At 44.1% G+C, this 17,473-nt stretch overlaps 1 protein-coding gene across 1 annotated transcript; it reads right to left on the bottom strand.

The window, feature by feature from the left end:
- Positions 1–337: 337 nt before the first annotated feature.
- Positions 338–15,668, bottom strand: MATN3 (matrilin 3). Its single transcript, XM_042862260.1, has 8 exons — positions 15,536–15,668; positions 13,090–13,659; positions 10,451–10,573; positions 10,242–10,364; positions 8,646–8,768; positions 6,733–6,855; positions 3,030–3,137; positions 338–839 (listed from the first exon to the last, which is right to left on the bottom strand). Exons 1-8 carry the CDS (start codon positions 15,666–15,668, stop codon positions 784–786), a joined length of 1,359 nt encoding a protein of 452 aa, XP_042718194.1. The 3' UTR covers positions 338–783.
- Between the last annotated feature and the right edge of the window lie 1,805 nt (positions 15,669–17,473).

Genomic DNA, 17,473 nt, shown 5'->3' with positions numbered 1-17,473 from the left:
GTCCTGGGAGAGATTTTGGAGTGACAAAAGCAGAGATTGATTGCTTACATAACTCTTACAAGATAAAAACCTTAAAATGGAGCTAATATTTTGTCTTTCCAAGTGCAGAACCTTGAAATGACCGTTAGTCTTCCACAGACACCAGCAAGGAGTCATAGGTTTCAAAATCAAACTGTTCTTTTTCCATGTGTGCGACTCAGCAGCAGTGTCCTGTTTCATGATGCAGAGCTCTGTGATTCAGTGCCTCTTCGAGGTTTTGTTTCCTGGTCTTTGTTAAACTATTTTGTAACACACACACTTTAATACGCATTAAAAAAAAACACTTCCAACATCAGTGTGCTTGTTCATACTTTATTTTATCAAAATAAGTTACAAGACCCCAAATTACTTTCCCTTTTAATGGACGGATTCCATGGGCACACTTTTACTCTGCCTTGCCATTTCACAGCTTTATATGAGTGAATACTGTACCCGTACTTTTTTTTTTTTCCTGTATTGCTTTTAAATAAGACAATAAAAATGCAGTTACTGCAGCCCAGAAATACCTGCTGTACTCCTTGCAGTACAGACCAAAGCAGGTACAGTTGGCTTTATGGTTACAAAATGAAGATCCTCAGGGTCACTGTACTTTCAAGACTGCTGTCTTCCTGAAGTCTTCTTAACACTTGCCAATAACAACGACCAACTGCTTTTCTGTAAGCTGCGCAACAAAATAAAGCTTGCTGAACACAATAAAAAGAATTGCTTATGAAAGATCATTTTGAAGGCGAGTAGAACGCTGCCTCAGACAACCTGCTGTGTGCCTTGATAGGCTTGCAGCTTCTGAGACACTTCATCTAGTGGTCAGATGTTAAGGGTGATATAATAAATAGCTACTAGGTTTGGTCTATTTAAAATCTTTCTCACTACTGCATTTCACACAGATACACTGTTTTTTAAGTGAGCTTAATAAGTGCTTGAACTAGAGATTTCAAGATGTTTTAGAGACCCGTTAAGATCTAGTAACTTAGCAAATATCCTGTACTAAGGAGTTGGAGCAAGTGACATTCAGATCTGAGGAGCAGCAGATGATAATCTCCACTGCTTTTTCCAGTTTGTTCAGAGAGGGTGCAAAGGATACAGATTGCTCAGAGAAGAATTACTTTGAAAGAAAGCATTGGTTATTTGTAATGAAGTGTATTCCTAACTTGAAACCACCACCGTCTTGTTTCATATCAGTGCTTTTGAGATAAATACTCTATTACTATTGAGATTACAGTATAGGCTTAATTATTTCAGCACTCAGTTTTAACTGCTTACATTCCTGGAATGATATATCTAGGTTACTCCAAAAATAATGCCTCCTATTTATTTCCACGGAAACGACAACCGGTACAAACAGCACAGTAACACCATTTGATACAGCACACTCTCAGCTAAAAGCTCTGTTTTTCAGTGTAGTCACCTCCACTAGCTATGCATTTTTGCCAGTTATGAACAAAAGTCTGCATGCCAAGGTCATAAAAATCCACACCAGCACAAGTAACGCCCTGCTGCTTTCACCACTGCTGAAATGCACCATCCACTGCCTCACTGTGCTCACATCCACTGTTTGGTCCCCAGAAAGATTCAGCAAGCGCTGATGAATGTCACTGGGTGCCATTTCTTGAACATGGAGGAACTCAATGGCACACCTTTGCTACGTATGCACTTCCATGTCAGATGTCATTTTGTCAGATAGCCCCTCTGCAGCCATCTGTTACATGGCAACAAAACACAACATTGAGAAGGTTGAAACTCTACAGTCATCCCAACAGTATCTGCCTCAGATGTCATGGGCCGACATCGTAAAATAGGAGGCATTATTTTGGAGCAGCCCTCCTATTTTAATCTAAGGAAAATCAGATTCTTCCCTTCACCTTTCCAAAGCAGATGAACTCAGTTCTAGAGACCCTAAAAGATGGATTTACACTTAAACCTATAAAAATAACTTTGAATTTATTGAAGAGCTGGGAAAGTCTCACATCCTTGGTAGTAGACTTCATTTATCTGTACAAATGTCAATATAGAAAACTTGACAGCATCCTGCTTTGACTAATCCAACGTATCCCCCTCTTCGTTGATTCTGAATCCCTAGTTATCACAATGACAACCACAGGCCTGGCCCTGCCCTGCATTAATTCCTATTTGAACAAGAGCACCTTTCACAGAAAAACAAGCATGCAGTCTCAGAAGTTTCCAGTGCTGCAAACATACCACAACCTTTGGTAAACTGTCACTGCCATCAACCACTCTCACTTTTAAAAACTGTGCCTTCTGCTGAATTACAGCTTGTCCAACTTCCCGTCAGTAGTTCTTGTCATTCCATCTGAGGACATTTATTCCAGCATTCAGGTTTGCCACCACACCGCAGAATTCACCACTTTCATTTTTCCTCCCACGTGTCTGTGAAATGTCTGACCTGGGAGCCAGGCACCTTTCTCTTCTCTGCTGCTGCAGTGAATGGAGCCAGTAAACCTTGCAGCCTGGGTGCTCAGCCTGCCTCGCAGCCCTCCCACTCTGTCCAACAGATCCCTAATATCTCACAGCAGTTGAGTATTAACAAGTTAGTAGGTTTGTTTGTTTGTTTTTTATATAACAGAGCTCGTATGCCAGCTTGGAAGCCACAGCTGGTCAGACTGCAGCCATGCTGCCTCTGAAGGGCCCTTAGAAATGTTGGGACATACACAAGCTACTAAGAGAAAAGCTCTAATGTGAGCATTTGCTGTCAATGTCACCTTGAAGAATTACAAATAGAACAACATTTGATGTCCAACATAATGAATATAGTCCAGGTGATGGGGATTGTGCATTTTATCTGCACCCTGTTAGGAAAACCCTTCAAGGAAATGTGAAAACATAACAGTATTTGCAACACCCATGATTTCACTCCCTAACATTTGTACAGTCAAGAAAATGCTTTTGTTTGTGAGGTGTGTAACCCCAGCTTCCACCAAAACAGCTACCTTTGAAACAGCAGTAAAGAGCTGAACACATACGAAAAAGGATATGTTTTGTGGACAGAGCTTCCAGGCGTGAGGTGACTGAATCCTGCAGTGCAGCTATGGCTTCACACTTACAGGCCTCTTCATTTGTTACAAGACTGCTTGTTGTGGCTCCTAAGAGAGAAAACAGCATTTAAAATACTGATGAAAATATTTATAAGCCAGGAAAAGGCACAGAGAGTTGAAGCCAGACTGTCAGACTGCAGCCCATGGCAGGGGGGAGGAAGAGGTGACGTAGATGAAGGTCATCTTGTTGCACACATGTCCCATCTCCAGGAGCAGGGCAAGCAAGAGAGAGCTCAGCTCTGACTGAAAAGGAGACAGAGCTGGGAGCTGGCCTGCCTGAGCAGATCCTCTTGAGCTCTACAAATCAGACCGTTATTGAGTAAAGCACAGACGCCCTACCCTGGGGGCAAGGACCAACCAGCCTCCTCCTATCAACTATAGTCACTAGACCAATTTTCCCTCTCATCCAGAATATCCCCTGCCCCAAAAGTTAGGGCACACTGGGAAATGGGATGAGGATGCTCAAGTGCTACACACTAAGAACCTGCAGTTCAGATTCCATCTTGTAAGAAGCACTTCGACCATCCATGCAGGAAGGCTACTAGAATCACCTTCTATTAACTCAGCTATATTGTAGACTATGACTAACTTTTTGGGTTTTGCTTCAGAACCTGGGTTGCTACCTGTCAAACCTGGAACACAATGCCATTTGGGGTGTCTATGACACACAGGTATAGGAATTTCTTAGAATGCATAAACAGGCAAAGTTAATTCTTCAGTAGTTAATTCTACTTTCTGCAGCCAAGCAGAAAGGCAGGTAGTGATTTTGAGTACATAAAGAATTATCAGTGTCAGAAATCAATTGGCTTGGGTTGGTTTATGAGATATGGGTGGAATTTAGATAGTTAAGTATCTAGCATGATACAGAATTAAAATTATTCATTTTGCCACTTTGTAAATAATACAAAATATGAGGAACACATTCAATAATGTTAAATAGCAAGCAGCAGAGGTTCAGCTAAGCCATCATCATGTTTCACCCCACAGGTATGCTTTTAACACTGGCAGTACGCATGCATGGGGAGCATCACCCTTCATTTCTCAAGAGAAGTGAACATCAGTCCACTCAATGTCACATAAATATGTATGAAGGGTCCCAATCAGTCCAAATGAATTTAAAATCCAGTAGGAAAGCTGAGCAGTTAATATGGAGGAAAGGTAATCAGCCTCTTAAGAAAGGCAAAGCAAACACTGCCATATTTTGCAGTGATTCGACTTAATCTGTTCCAAGGTCTTGCCCTCAAGCGTACTGAGGACCAGGGCCTCAGCTGTCCTTAAGAATTCTTTTTTTAACATAATCTACCACAAAACATGGATGTTCACAAACAAAAGGCTCAGATATGTGATAATTTGTCCTGGAGGACAGATTCCCAGAGGATTTTGCTGACTATCTCCCAGAAGAGCTGGAAGTTGGCTTTCCTAAAATTAAGCTTCCTGATTTTACTTCTTTTTATGTCTAATATTCCTTAAGTGTGCATTCCATCACTGCATGGTCACTACAGCCCAGGCAGCCTCCAGTCCTGATGTCACCAATTACAATGAGAGCTTGCAATTGTGATTCCTCCTATATCTGTAGGAAGAAACCTTAACCAACAGGCTCTGCTTGATCAGACAGCCTGTAGTAGACCCCAGCCACAAGGCTCCCTTTGTTGCCTTGGTCTCTGACTCTCACCCCCAGGCTTTCAACTTGCTCATGGCCATTCTTCAGGAACAGCTCTTCACTCTCAATTCCTTCCTTGATGTAGAGGGCATTGCCTCCTCCCTTCCTTCCTTGCCTGTCCTTTCTGAACAGCTTGTAGCCATCGACAGCCACATTCCAGTCGTGGGAACACCCCACCAGGTTTCAGTAATGGCAACTACATTGTGTTTTTCCAGTGGTACGGGGACTTCAAACTCCTCTTGTTCATTTCCAAAGCTGCAGGCATTGCTGTAGAGGCAGTTCAGTTGAGCAGCTGGCCTTTTCAAGTATTTACTTTTAGTCTCCCTGTTGCCTTCATAGTCATAAGATGCAGCAGGTTGAAGGCTCCTGCTAGAACCCTGTCCCTTAACTTAGCTATGCCATCCTGCACCTTGTTGAGGGCAGTTCTGCTATCACCCCCTGCCTGCTTCCAACCAGCCTCTCAGCCATGTATTTATCAGATGGCTTTTCCTGGAGCTCTCAATATCCCTCCCTGTCACCAAAGGGATAGAAGAAAACACCCCCTGTACTCCTACAGCACTAACCACCCCAGTTCCCTGAAGTTTCTCAGGCTTCTCTCAGCGACTTCATCAATGCCAGCGTGAACTATCAGTAGGGGATGGACATTACTTTGTAACATTTATAACACGTTAACATGTAGAACAAAGTTCTACTTTGTTCTTTTCAATTCTCTCCCCCCATTCCAGCAGGTAGGGAGGGAAGCAAGTGAACAACAGTATGGGTGCTCAGCCACCTGCCACGTTGAACCACAACAGCTTGCAAAGGCACTGACAGTAGATTATTCAAATGATTTTTTTTTTTCTCCAGATTTATAAGTGCAAAGCTAATCAATGCTAAACAAATGATGAAAGCATTTTAGCAATAAAACAATAGAAATATTGTACCTGCATACAATTTCTCTTCTTTCTTAAATTATTTTGGTTTCTGTTTTTACCATGCCACTGATATTTCCATTTTGCAAGGAAACTGATGGCTGCTTGACTTACAGAAAATGACTGAAATACTGATTTTCAAAAGTTTGTTCTCTCAGTATTTCACTCAAAAAAGAAAAAAAATAATTCTGTAAACAGATTCATTTCCAGCAGTGCAGAAAATCATTTGTACCTTAGAGCCAGTGTTGAAACTGGTGTCTCCTTGATTCCACTGAACACGTATTTGTTCAGCTCCCGTTTTTTGGAGCCTCCTGCCAGCCTTATGGCCAGTGTTACAAAGAAGAGCTGTTCAGAATTTGGCTGGAGGAAGGCCAGTTCAAAATATCACACCAGCATGGTTGGTTTCCCATTGACTGCCAGTGAAGCTTGTGTGTTTGCATTTGAATTCTCCAGTGGCAAATACAGATCCTTTTTGGATTATGTCTGTTTTAACCAAATTACTTTTCCAAATGACAACTGTCCAAGAGTATCCTGAATTTCTCTGCAGATCTTCTGTGAAGGTCAGAGCCTTCCAGCATTTGCTATTCAAAATACTGTGCAATTCTGCTGCTCATGGGATGCGCAACAAATCATACAAAACATGCTAGGGTGGTGTTCTTACACTGTAATTATGTTTTAAGTCCAGACCTACAAAAAACTACTGTTTTTGCAGATAGTCTTTGGCTATATCCACCTCTTTTGGACTTTGTTCTTACACAGGTCTTTAGCCGCTTCATGCAATGTCTAACTATTCGTGCTCTGAGCAGCTGTACATCAGACAAGGTACCACTTGAGGTCCCTTCCAGTCCAACTTATGATTTCACATCAAATTCTGCAGAGGCTCTGCAAACAGGGTTTGCTGACTAGAGAGTGATAAAGAAGGGTGAAATGTCAGGCTATGAGAGCTGCTAGGCATGAAGCACTTCATATATCCAAGTGCTGAAAGAGGAGAGGGCAGAGTGACATAGAGCTGTATTATAGCACTTCAGTGATTAGGTGGGGAGAGGGACAGGAGACAGCAATCTGGCCTTACTTGAGCAAGTCTTCTTGTCTGGGTTCAGGACGTAGCCTTGATAGCAGTCACATGTGTAGAACAGATCATCTCTCACACAGACCTGCTCGCAGTCATGCCTTCCAGGTGCACACATGTCAACAGCTAAGAAAGACATCGGAGAAGAACATTAAAAGATATCCCAACTTCAGACTGTGTATTTGGCATTAGCAATTCCCTCTTGCCACCATATTCACATTTGGATTCAAACCAGCATGTTTTTATTGCACATCCACAGGCTATTAGCCACAGTAAGGCACATAGAGTGTGCTTTTATCTGTCAGCATCACAAAGTTAATACGACCTTGGGAACTCCAGCAACACTTTTCTTTCATTGTGACAGATTGTGAAAGGAACTGAACTAGCAGTGACCCAGTTACAAAATAATGATCCAAAGGAATTTCAGAGAACAAATATCTGGATTTTAAGAGAGCATTTGGCATTAAGTCAGCTCTAATTAGATAAGATGCTGTTTTATGGAGTGAAAAGACCATAATCAGGACAGTATTCAAGGCTGCTCAAAAAAAGAAAGACGTGGCAACCGCTGCCAGTCACGAAGTGGGTACTTTATGTGTGAGGAAAATGTCTTCTGCCAAATTTAACACGTCAACTCCAAAAGAGCAAGTTGAGGAGTTCCTATATTTGGATATCTCAGCAGTAAGGAGGCTCTGTAAGGCAAAAGTAACTGAAGACAGAAAGAAAGAAGCAGAGACAGCAAGAAAACAAGCAAAGAAGCAATGAAAGAGCCCCTCCTGGATCTATGCTATTTTTATTATATCACAAAGACTCGGAGAGTTGAGAAATCACAAGCAGCTTGCTGCAAAATGAGACTGAAGAGGGAAAAGAATGAAAAAAGCAAGTACATTGGACAAATACTCTGAAATTTGAGTCTGCACGGGGATAATCACTGCTATGAAAGGAGATTCAGGACTGGACTCACAAAATGGATGCCTCTCTACATTCATGTTTCCTCATGGATGTTTATTGCCTCTATACAATACCAGTTGAGAGTTAATCTTTAGAACTGTATTTACAAAATCTGTTCCTGAACTACGCAGGAAGAAGTATTAAGCAGTTTGCTTCTTTGAGATGTGAGAGCTTTGAATTAATCGGAGAGATTTCCCTAGGAATTTCCTGGGATTGTAAACATGGATTTGTCACAGCAACTATGGTAAGGAAAGAGACTATGACAGAAGTAGAAAAAAGGATTTTTACATCAATAAATCATCATTGAGACATGTAAGGAAATGGAAAGTGAAGTTTAAACCCTAATGGAGTGAAAATGACACAGAGTACACGTTCGTCTGTATGTACTATGTATTTCTACATGTCCTTATGTACCAACAAGATCTGTGCTCCTATTCTCTGCAAGAGACCAGCACTGAGAAAGACCATTTCTCTCCAGCCCCTGTAGCTTTAAGGCTGGAGTATTTTTTTAAGGTCCAAACACATCCATGAGGAAGAGGTACGGACTCTCGTCTGTCCTGAGCACAGTCCTTGCTCTTCTTCATCTCATTCCTACAGCTTCATTATACTGGTTTGCTGAAGAGTTACCTCACAGGTAGTGTGTATCACATATTCCTACCAAATATACCATCCTTCTCTGCTGTTCAGGTGGATATGGCAACTCATGACCCAGAAGTGTGAAAAGACTGAGAAGCCCCCAGGGAAATGCAGCAATAATTACAGCAATTGCAAGCCTCCCACAACTGCAGAAGATTCAAAAGTCTCAAATTGTTACTGTAAATATGAAGAAAAAAAACTGAACTTGTACTGTGCTCTTAGGAGTTGTACAGCAACTCCTGAATTACTATCAGAAAAATAATGTAAATTAACCTGACTTAGAAGAGTATGTGTTTTTAGCTGAACACAGTTTTTCCTTGGCCAAGTCTTACCTGAGCAAGTCTTCTTATCTGGATTCAGAGTGAATCCCTCAAAGCAGCCACAGCTGTAGGATCCACCATTTCTCCGACAGACTTGGGCACAATCATGCCTTCCAGGTGCACACATATCCATGGCTGCCGTGGACCATGTTTTAGAGGAGAAAGCAATCAATCCTTCCCAGACACTCAAGCATCGTAAATACTTGAACATTTATAAATATAACTTAATCGGGGTTCAACCAGCACCCTACCTACCACATTCTTTTATTATGCTGCAGATAACTGAATTCAGTTCCTAATTATTTAATGCAGGAGGCAGATATCTGAGCTCCAAGATTGCTGCACCACATTTCACACAGTCTGATTTTCACTTGCAGTTTTGACTGCCCTGAACGGCCCTATGATGGATGAAGCTAAAGCGCCGTACTGAGATGAGCCATGTTGCTGTTAAGTGAGAAAGTGATTTTTCACTCTCTGAGAGAGGGAGGCACTTACCAGGCTCAAAACTTCTGGATCCAAAGGAACAACTCTTCAACTCTTTGCAAGGGTAGATAATAGGAGGAGAAGGGGAAATGGTTTTCGGTTGAAGAACAGAAGATTTAGGTTGGATGTCAGGGGGAAGTTCTTTACACAGAGAGTGGTGAGGTGCTGGAACAGCTGCCCAGAGAGGTTGTGGATGCCCCATCCATCCCTGGAGGTGTTCAAGGCCAGACTGGATGGGGCCCTGGGCAGCCTGGTCTGGTATTAAATGGGGAGGTTGGTGGCCCTGCCTGCGGCAGGCGGGTTGGAGCTTCATGATCAGTGAGGTCCCTTCCAACCTGAGCCAATCTGTGATTCTATGATTCTGTGACAACTCCAGAAAAATATTTGGGGAAAAAAGTTTTCCTAATAGGCTAACTTTTCAGGGTGAAAATTCAAGGAGTAGGAAAGGAAGAAGCTGCTTTTAGTATAAGACTGGGGTTGCTATACTGTGGAGCACTGCATAGCCTATGAACAGCAAGCTTTAAAAAAAAAATTAAAAAAACACCTGAATTTTGACAGGGAGATGGAGGGGTTATGGAAAAATGGACAGGGTTTAAGTCCTATACAGAATCATAAAGGTTGGAAGAGACTGCTAAAATCACCATGTCCAACAGACCACCCACCCCCACCATGCTCACTAACCATGGTCCTCACTGCCACATCTCCACGCTTCCTGAACACCTCTAGAGACAGTGAGCTGCACACCCCCGGGCAGCCTGTGACGATGCATAACCTTCTTTTGGAGAAGAATTTTCTCCTAATATCCAAGCAGGGGCACTCACACTGGAGTGGAGACACAGTGCTGGTCAACATGTCTGATATAGGTTTCCCATCTCCCAAGGGCAATGTTTAGGAAGTACCATGAAGACAGTACAGTGGTAGGTAAGTGATGAAATATATATATATATATATTTTTTTTTTTTCAATTGAGAGTTCTAAAGAAAAGTGCAGTTCTATTGATATTGGAACCAAGAGGAAGGGCTTCAAGAGTTGACATCTCCAAGCAATTTTTCAGCCAGAAACAATGAAGAAGATATGCTCATATATTGCTGAGTTCCATATACAAACGTAGCCTTTAATTCCTACCTGAGCAAGTCTTCTTATCTGGATTCAGGGTGTAGCCTTCAAAGCATTCACAGACGTGGGACCCGTTGTTACTCACACAGATCTGATCGCACTCGTGCCTCCCAGGTGCACACACATCCACAGCTGCAAAAAGAACATTTTTTAATAGGTTTCTATTTGGAATCATCTCAGAAATGGCAAGAATAGTACTTTTACCAAAGGAGTAATACCTGAGCACGTTCTCTTATCCGGATTCAGAGTGTAGCCTTCATAGCAATCACAGAGGTAGGATCCGCCGTTACTCACGCAGAGCTGCTCACAGTCGTGGGTCCCAAGTGCACACGTATTTGCAGCTACAGAGGGCATTTTCAAAAAAAGCATTTCAGTCATCTCAGGGGAAAGAAACACTGACATTTTATGCCTATGAAAGTGTTTCAGGTTTTGTACTCTTTGCCGGATTAGTAGTGAGAAATCTCAGCGCTGTATCACCATCACAACAGTTACAGGCATCTTTCACATGTTATAGCCTTTCAGAAAGAGGTTGTGAATGACACCAAAGTAGCTCCCCACAAAATAGACAGGCTGATCTGCAAAAGGATGGGAGAGAGAGGTTTTGAGTATTTTGGAACCAAGGGGGAAGGCTACAGGTGAATTCTCACTTCGAGAGTTGACATCTAAAGCAATTTTTTTATTAGAAGCAATTACAGTAACTCACAGAAAATACACCCATGTCTCCATGAGCTTCATCTATTAAAGTAGCCTTTAATTACACCGGGCATAGGAACTCAGCAGTAAGAAAGACCTACTGGCTAGCTTGCGAAGCTGCACTTAGTGGCGCACAACCTGATGCTTCCAAAAAAAAAACCTCTCATGTAAAATGAAATGTGACAGCACAGTAAAACAAATTAAATTACAATAGAAAGAGCATCAAGAGTAGGAAGAACAGGAAAGTAATTCAGAGGTACTAGGAGAACAGGCCACTGGGGATAAAAAGTGTCCATGCAATGCTGCCCTGTATAGGAAGGCTAGATATTCACTTCAAATGACTTTAAATGATCTTTGAATGACTGTCTGTAGATTAGATGAAAAGGGGAAGAAGAGAGAGAGCAGGAGCAGAAAAAAAAACAGGTGATGGAAAAGAGAGGAAGAAAATAAGTGAGAATGCTTGAATTGTCTCATCTAATGTGAGTTAACATTAAATGTGGAAAATTTAGGTGTCCCCTAATAAGGCTGATTGAAAGTGTGCCTTGTCTTTCCCTTGGCAAACACTATCTCAAACTAAGCCAGTGTCTTTTCAGTTATGACCTTGGGAATAAGAGAATCCATCTCAGTGACTTAGGAACGAAATCTGTGGGTGATATTTTCAAACACAACTGAGAAGCTCAGATTCAAACGGCCAGATTTTTGTGGCAGGAAAGGCAAGTTTCCACTGACCTTAACACCAAATCAAGGAGAAGATTTTCCATCTTCGGGATGGTCTCATGCTGAATGATGCTCTCAGTGCATCAAGGACCTGAATCTAGCCAACTGTTTCACCCCTGAACATTACTTTTCTTGTTCCCAGTTCACCCCACAAACAATCTTGTTTGGCTTGGCCAATGCAAAGGATCTCCTAATTGTCACTGGTGAGTCCAAATTTCTGGCTGTCCAAAAAAACTGCGTGTAGTTGGAAAAGACCCAATTTACCCACACTGTCTTACAAGACTGTCTTCAATTCACTTGGCTTATAAGAACCGTTTGAAAAGTTATTCCCTTTACCCCAGTCTCATTCTTAAGTCCTAAAGAGCCCGGCTAACTTTATACAAGAAACTCAGAGTTACTCTGAGAGTACAAACGAGTCAGCTCTCTTTGGTAAGTCCTCCAGCTTAGCAGAAGCGTAACTGCTGTGCCTCAGCACAATAAAGGGTAATTTTCAGAATAAGAATTTTTTCTTTGGTGCTATGAAAAGCCTCACTTTGGCTAGGCCATAGGTGGAAAATTAATGCTATTTTCACAGCACTCGTACCTGCCCAGCCAGGGGGAAGCTTGTATCTTCTAGCTGTTAGGGAGAGGATGTGGTCACAGCAGCAACACAGCACAATGTCAAGCCAAACCTCAAGCATTTCCTATATTAATTACTGGGCAAAGTGTCCTGCCTACAGATGGTCCCACACATTCATTTCATATCTAGAGAAAGAAGTCTATTCACTTTAAATGTATTCAAAAGATACGATGGGCATTTTTAATTGGGCTGTGAAGTAATGAAGTAACACAATCTCATCAGCCGAGTTCCCAAAGCAATGGCTGCTATGTTAATTCTCTCACAATGTTGTTTACACCTGATCTAATCCATTTCTTGTTGGAAACTTATTTTACAAGGCATTTCCTCTGAATTTTACTTGAAAAATCTACTACGTGCATGCCTTTTTATTTAACAAAAAGTCTCTTTTTTTCCGTGGCAAGGTTGCTTTTAGGCAATCCTAAGCACTCCAGATACACCACAGACTTCTGTCAATGGCGATAGCAGCCCACCCTGCCCTGGCATTACTAGTATCTACCCCAAGCCATATATGCATCCAGCCCCAAGTGCTGCCAAAGCATTTCTGCATCAAAATCAAGAGGGGGAGGAACATGGAAACACGACATCAGTCCTGTTCCTCGCACGGTAAGGTTGCTATTCAAAATGAAAGGTCATTACTTGGCCTCAACTGAATAGAAGAGTTGGTTTGTTTGCCCAACCAATGGCAAAGGAAATACGATACATAACATATGTATCGTATATGATATGCGATACATAACGCTGCTCAAAAACTTCTTTCTTAGGGAGTGGAACCACAGCAGGAGCCAAAAGGAGCCAAATTACACTACTGTCCTGGCCTGACCACCTTACCACAGAAGGTCTCTCGGAACTTGGCTGTCAGCTTCTCGATCACACCGTAGGTCTCCACATAAAAGACGTGTTCATCCAGCGGCTCGCTGGCCATTATCCGCAGGGACTGCATGTCAGCACGGCCCACCCCCACCGCGTAGATCTCAATGCCAGCCGTGCGGGCGTTTGCTGCCACATTTTCAACCTGGTCTTGCGGCCGTCCGTCCGTCACAATGATGACCACCTTGGGGATATTGAAGTTGGCTGGCCGGGTACCCATCTCCTCAGTGAAGACTTCGTCCATGGCAGCTTGGATGGCGAGGCCGGTCATGGTGCCAGCAGACAGGGGCTGAATGCGAGACACGGCCTCCTTCATGGAGGCTCTATCAAAGTAGGTCCGGAGGGGAAACTCTACCTTGACGGTGCTGGCGTAATTCATGACTGCCACACGAGTTGTTCTTTCACCAACGTCCAGAGTATCGATCATTTCTGACAAAAAGACTTTCACTTTCTCAAACTCTTCAGGTCGGACGCTGCGGGAGCTGTCGATGATGAAGACGAGGTCGAGGGGACGGTTCTTGCAGGCAGCATCTGTCAGGAGGGAAGGACAGCACTTCAATCTACCAGAGCTGAGTAGACCAGAGCTCCCAGCGCAGTGACAGCTGCAGTGGCAATGTACTCACACCAAATGAATAAAGGCACCTTCATTACCAAGGCAGAGGCCGAAAGTTACAGCGAGCAACACATTTGAAATTCTAAGATACTCATTTAATACAATTGAAAGCTTCTACACATTAAAAAATACACTTGAGCCCACAAAATGTCAATCTATTATTGATACAAGCAGCTGCATAGATGAGTTGCAGCCTATACAGATTAGCAACGATATATAAATGCATTTATTTTTATAAAGCCTGAATTTTTACAGCAATAAAGTGTTTTTTTTTTTAAAAAAGGGACAGTCTACATAGCAGATTCTTACAGTATTTGTTAGCAGTTGTAAAAATACAGCAGAGTAACGATTAGAAATTATTTCTTGTTTGCAATTCCAAAGCCAAAGTACACAGCAAGAAGAAATTCAGAGGCAGATGATGCTGTTACAAATACTGTTGTTGCTGCTTTAAAGCATCCATAGCAAAGTATTTTCACATGTAAAAATATACACACTTATTTGTAGCTTCAGCAATTCCTCACTGACAGAAATCTGGACTGAGCAGAGACACCACAGCTCAGAGCAAAGACAAGCAGCTCTGCTAGGAAAACTCAGAAAGAACCATCGGTACCAGGAGGCAGCCTCAGCCGTATGCTCTGAAACCCCATCTTGAAACCCTGACCTTGATGTAAACAGGGTTTGCCATCAGGGAAGGGGTTTGTACAACTGGCACAAGAAAAAAAGACAACCCAGGAGCAAAGTATTCCTACAAAAGAGGCATAGAGGCATCTCTGCCCAACAGCCCGTTAGCCAGCACAACGTTAAGCGTTCAGGCAGCCTGAGGACACTTAGAGTGTAATCTCACACACTTGTCCAGCTACTACCAAGCTGACTTCTATTATTTCATTATGGTTTAAAAACAGATAAATAAATCCCTGTCTTCAGAAGGCTTTTCAAAGTAGAGGTGAAAATGTTTTCTTCCAATGCATGAAAGAACCTTTTCCTGCGCAAGTGAGAAGGAAGGAAAAAATCAAATTGCACAGCCAGGAAACAGCACTACAGTTGGATTTGCTTTGGGACAGAGAAGCGGTCAGCTGAACTGCAGATCCCATCCAGGCACCTTATATACACTTCCACATGCATCCCACAGCTTGCTTTCTGCATTAGCATGTAGAAGCACAGCTCTGTGACCCTCCTGAAGCTCAGAAAATGTAAGGTAATGTCAGTACATGCACGTGCCTCTGAAGATATGAAAGAAAGAGGCACACTTCTCATCCTACAAAGGAAAAGGCCAAATGTGAGATTTGCAGGTAAAATGATCATCTATCTCAGAAGAGGGAACAAAACTTTTCAGCAGCCAGCTCCTTCTGAGTCTGAAATAGAGACGTTCTGAAAATTCAGTGGGTACAAATCAGGTGTTAAGAGGGAGGCAAGGGGAAAAGAGAAGGAAAGAGGGAAGGGGAAAAGAACAGGAAAAAGGGAAGGGGAAAAGGAAAAAGGGAAGGGGAAAAGGAATCACATCATGTAAAACTCGAAGGGACCCTTGGAGGTCAGCTGGTCCAAGCAGTTGACGCTCTTGTCTGCACGCATGGGGCCCCGGACAGCTGCAGCTAAGATGTCCTCGGGACCCAACTTTCCGGCAGTCACTTACAGAAGCAAGCACGCAGCAAGCCCCACGGGAAGCCAGGGCAGCGGCGGCCCGCAGAGGCCGCGCAGCGCCGAGCAAAGCAAAGCATGCGGCAGGAGCGGCAGCCGGGCACAGCGCAGCGGGAAGCGGGCAGCTCCGGGCGGCGGCGCGGCACAGCAGCGCGGTACCTGCCGCTCCGCGCCTCCCCGGGCCGTTGCCCGGCGGCTGCCGGCGCAGGCGGTGCGGGACGCCGCGCGTCGCGGGCAGCAGCGGGAGGAGCAGCGCCAGGCAGCAGCCCAGCGTTCCGAGCGCCCGCCGCATGGTGCCGCCTGCCCGCCGCCGCCGCGCTGCCTTTAAAAGCCCGCGGCCCCCGCCCGCCCCGCGGCCGCGCAGCCTCGGAGGGAAGGGTTGAGGGGTGAGACGGCTCGGCGCTCGGAGCGGAGGGGATGGAGGGCTGAACTCATCGCTCTCGTTGAAATGATTTGTATGGCTCCGTTAACGCTGCGCTTCGAGCTTCAAGCGAGCGTCTCCAAGGCAACGTTTGCGAAGAATACGGGGAAAGGCTCACGGGCGACCTGCGAGGCGCACAAACCCGCCTTTGTTTTCAGTTCTAATCCCGGTTGCGCTGCCCGGTAGCCAATTTCGGGGCAGGCGGCGTAAGCCTCAGCCGAACACATGACTTGTGGCGCAGGACTGCCATCATTCAGTGCCTGCGGGCAGCTCGCTCCCGTGCAGAGCTGCCAGAGCTCGTCTCCTTTGACCTCTGGAAGGGAACTGTTACCTGTGATGAGGAACAGAACCACAGCCTCTCACCTCACCAGCAATAGCCTTTGGCATTAGTCGCTTCAGCCACTTGCCTTTCTGACTTTGGAAGAGGCCATGATGGCATCTGCAGAGCTGACAGACAGCAGCACAGGGGCCACATCACCACCATTCAGAGCTGCAGACCCCAAGCCCTACAATTCCATGCGATGTAGTTAAAGACCACTTCAGTTTCACACATTCTTTACAGTGACCTGAAAGGAGGCTGCAGCAAGGAGTGTGTAAGGCCTCTCCTGCCTGGTTACCAACAATAGGACACTATCTCAGGCAGCACCACAGGAGGTTCAGATTGGATATTAGGAAGAATTTCTCTGTGGATGGACATTGAAACAGGTTGCTGAATGGAGTCTGCACAGCTGGAGGTATTTAAGAGATGTGGACATGGCACTAAGGGAAATGGTTCAGTGGTGCACTCTGGAGCCAGGCTGATGCTGGGACTTGATGGCCTTGAAGATCTCTTCTAACTTAGGTGATCAATTCTTCCAGCTCTCCTCCAAAAACTTGTATTTTAGTGGTCTTTGCTCTTAAAGAATCTCTCAAGAACTCAAGCTCTCAAGAACTCAAAAACTGAGCGCACTTACAGGACACCAGTGTGCAAAGGTAACGGGAGAGGCAGGGTGCAGAAGGGCAGCACAGGACGTCCATACACTACTGCAGCACAAGGTGCTCTCATGGATGGCATTTTAGGTAGAAATTAAGCAGCCTCGTGCTGCTATGTGGGAATGACCAAAAGCATTTTCTTAAACAGCAAAGCAACAGGAAGGAGGTACCTATTGCAGCTGACTGGAATAACCAACAGCCTGCCTGCCCCTTTTCCCTAGTTTAATCACAGATCCCTTTCGTCTACCATGGTAGGAAGCCAATTCCTCTTCAGATGTATCAAATCACTAAAATGTATTTTCTGTTACTGCAAAGGAGGAAGAATAGAAAGATCTCAATTTCATCTGTTTAAAAAGAGAACAGTACTGAATGTATGGCATACACCCAACAGCTTTGGACATTCTCCAGTGCAAGTACTGCTCTAGTCCCACTGGGTGTCTGTCCTGCTCTTAACATCTGACCTTATCAGGCATCAAATTTGCCCACAGGTCTGGAATGTTTGAGTACAATTCCCTTTACTCAGCTTATATAAGTAGCAACCAGACAAACAGAAGGCCACTGAGTCGTTCAACTGCAACCAAGGCTGCAATATGAGCTTGTATACTGAAGGGAATCCATGCTTTCTATACAGAGGACTTCTGCTAGAGAACACGGATCAACCACTGAACAACACCATTCTCAGTCAGTGCCATACAGACACGGCT

Source organism: Lagopus leucura, unplaced genomic scaffold, assembly GCF_019238085.1.
Source record: "Lagopus leucura isolate 7727_CA_CO unplaced genomic scaffold, USGS_WTPT01 Super-Scaffold_73, whole genome shotgun sequence".
Taxonomy (NCBI): domain Eukaryota; kingdom Metazoa; phylum Chordata; class Aves; order Galliformes; family Phasianidae; genus Lagopus; species Lagopus leucura.
This window is presented reverse-complemented; position numbering and strand designations above follow the sequence as displayed.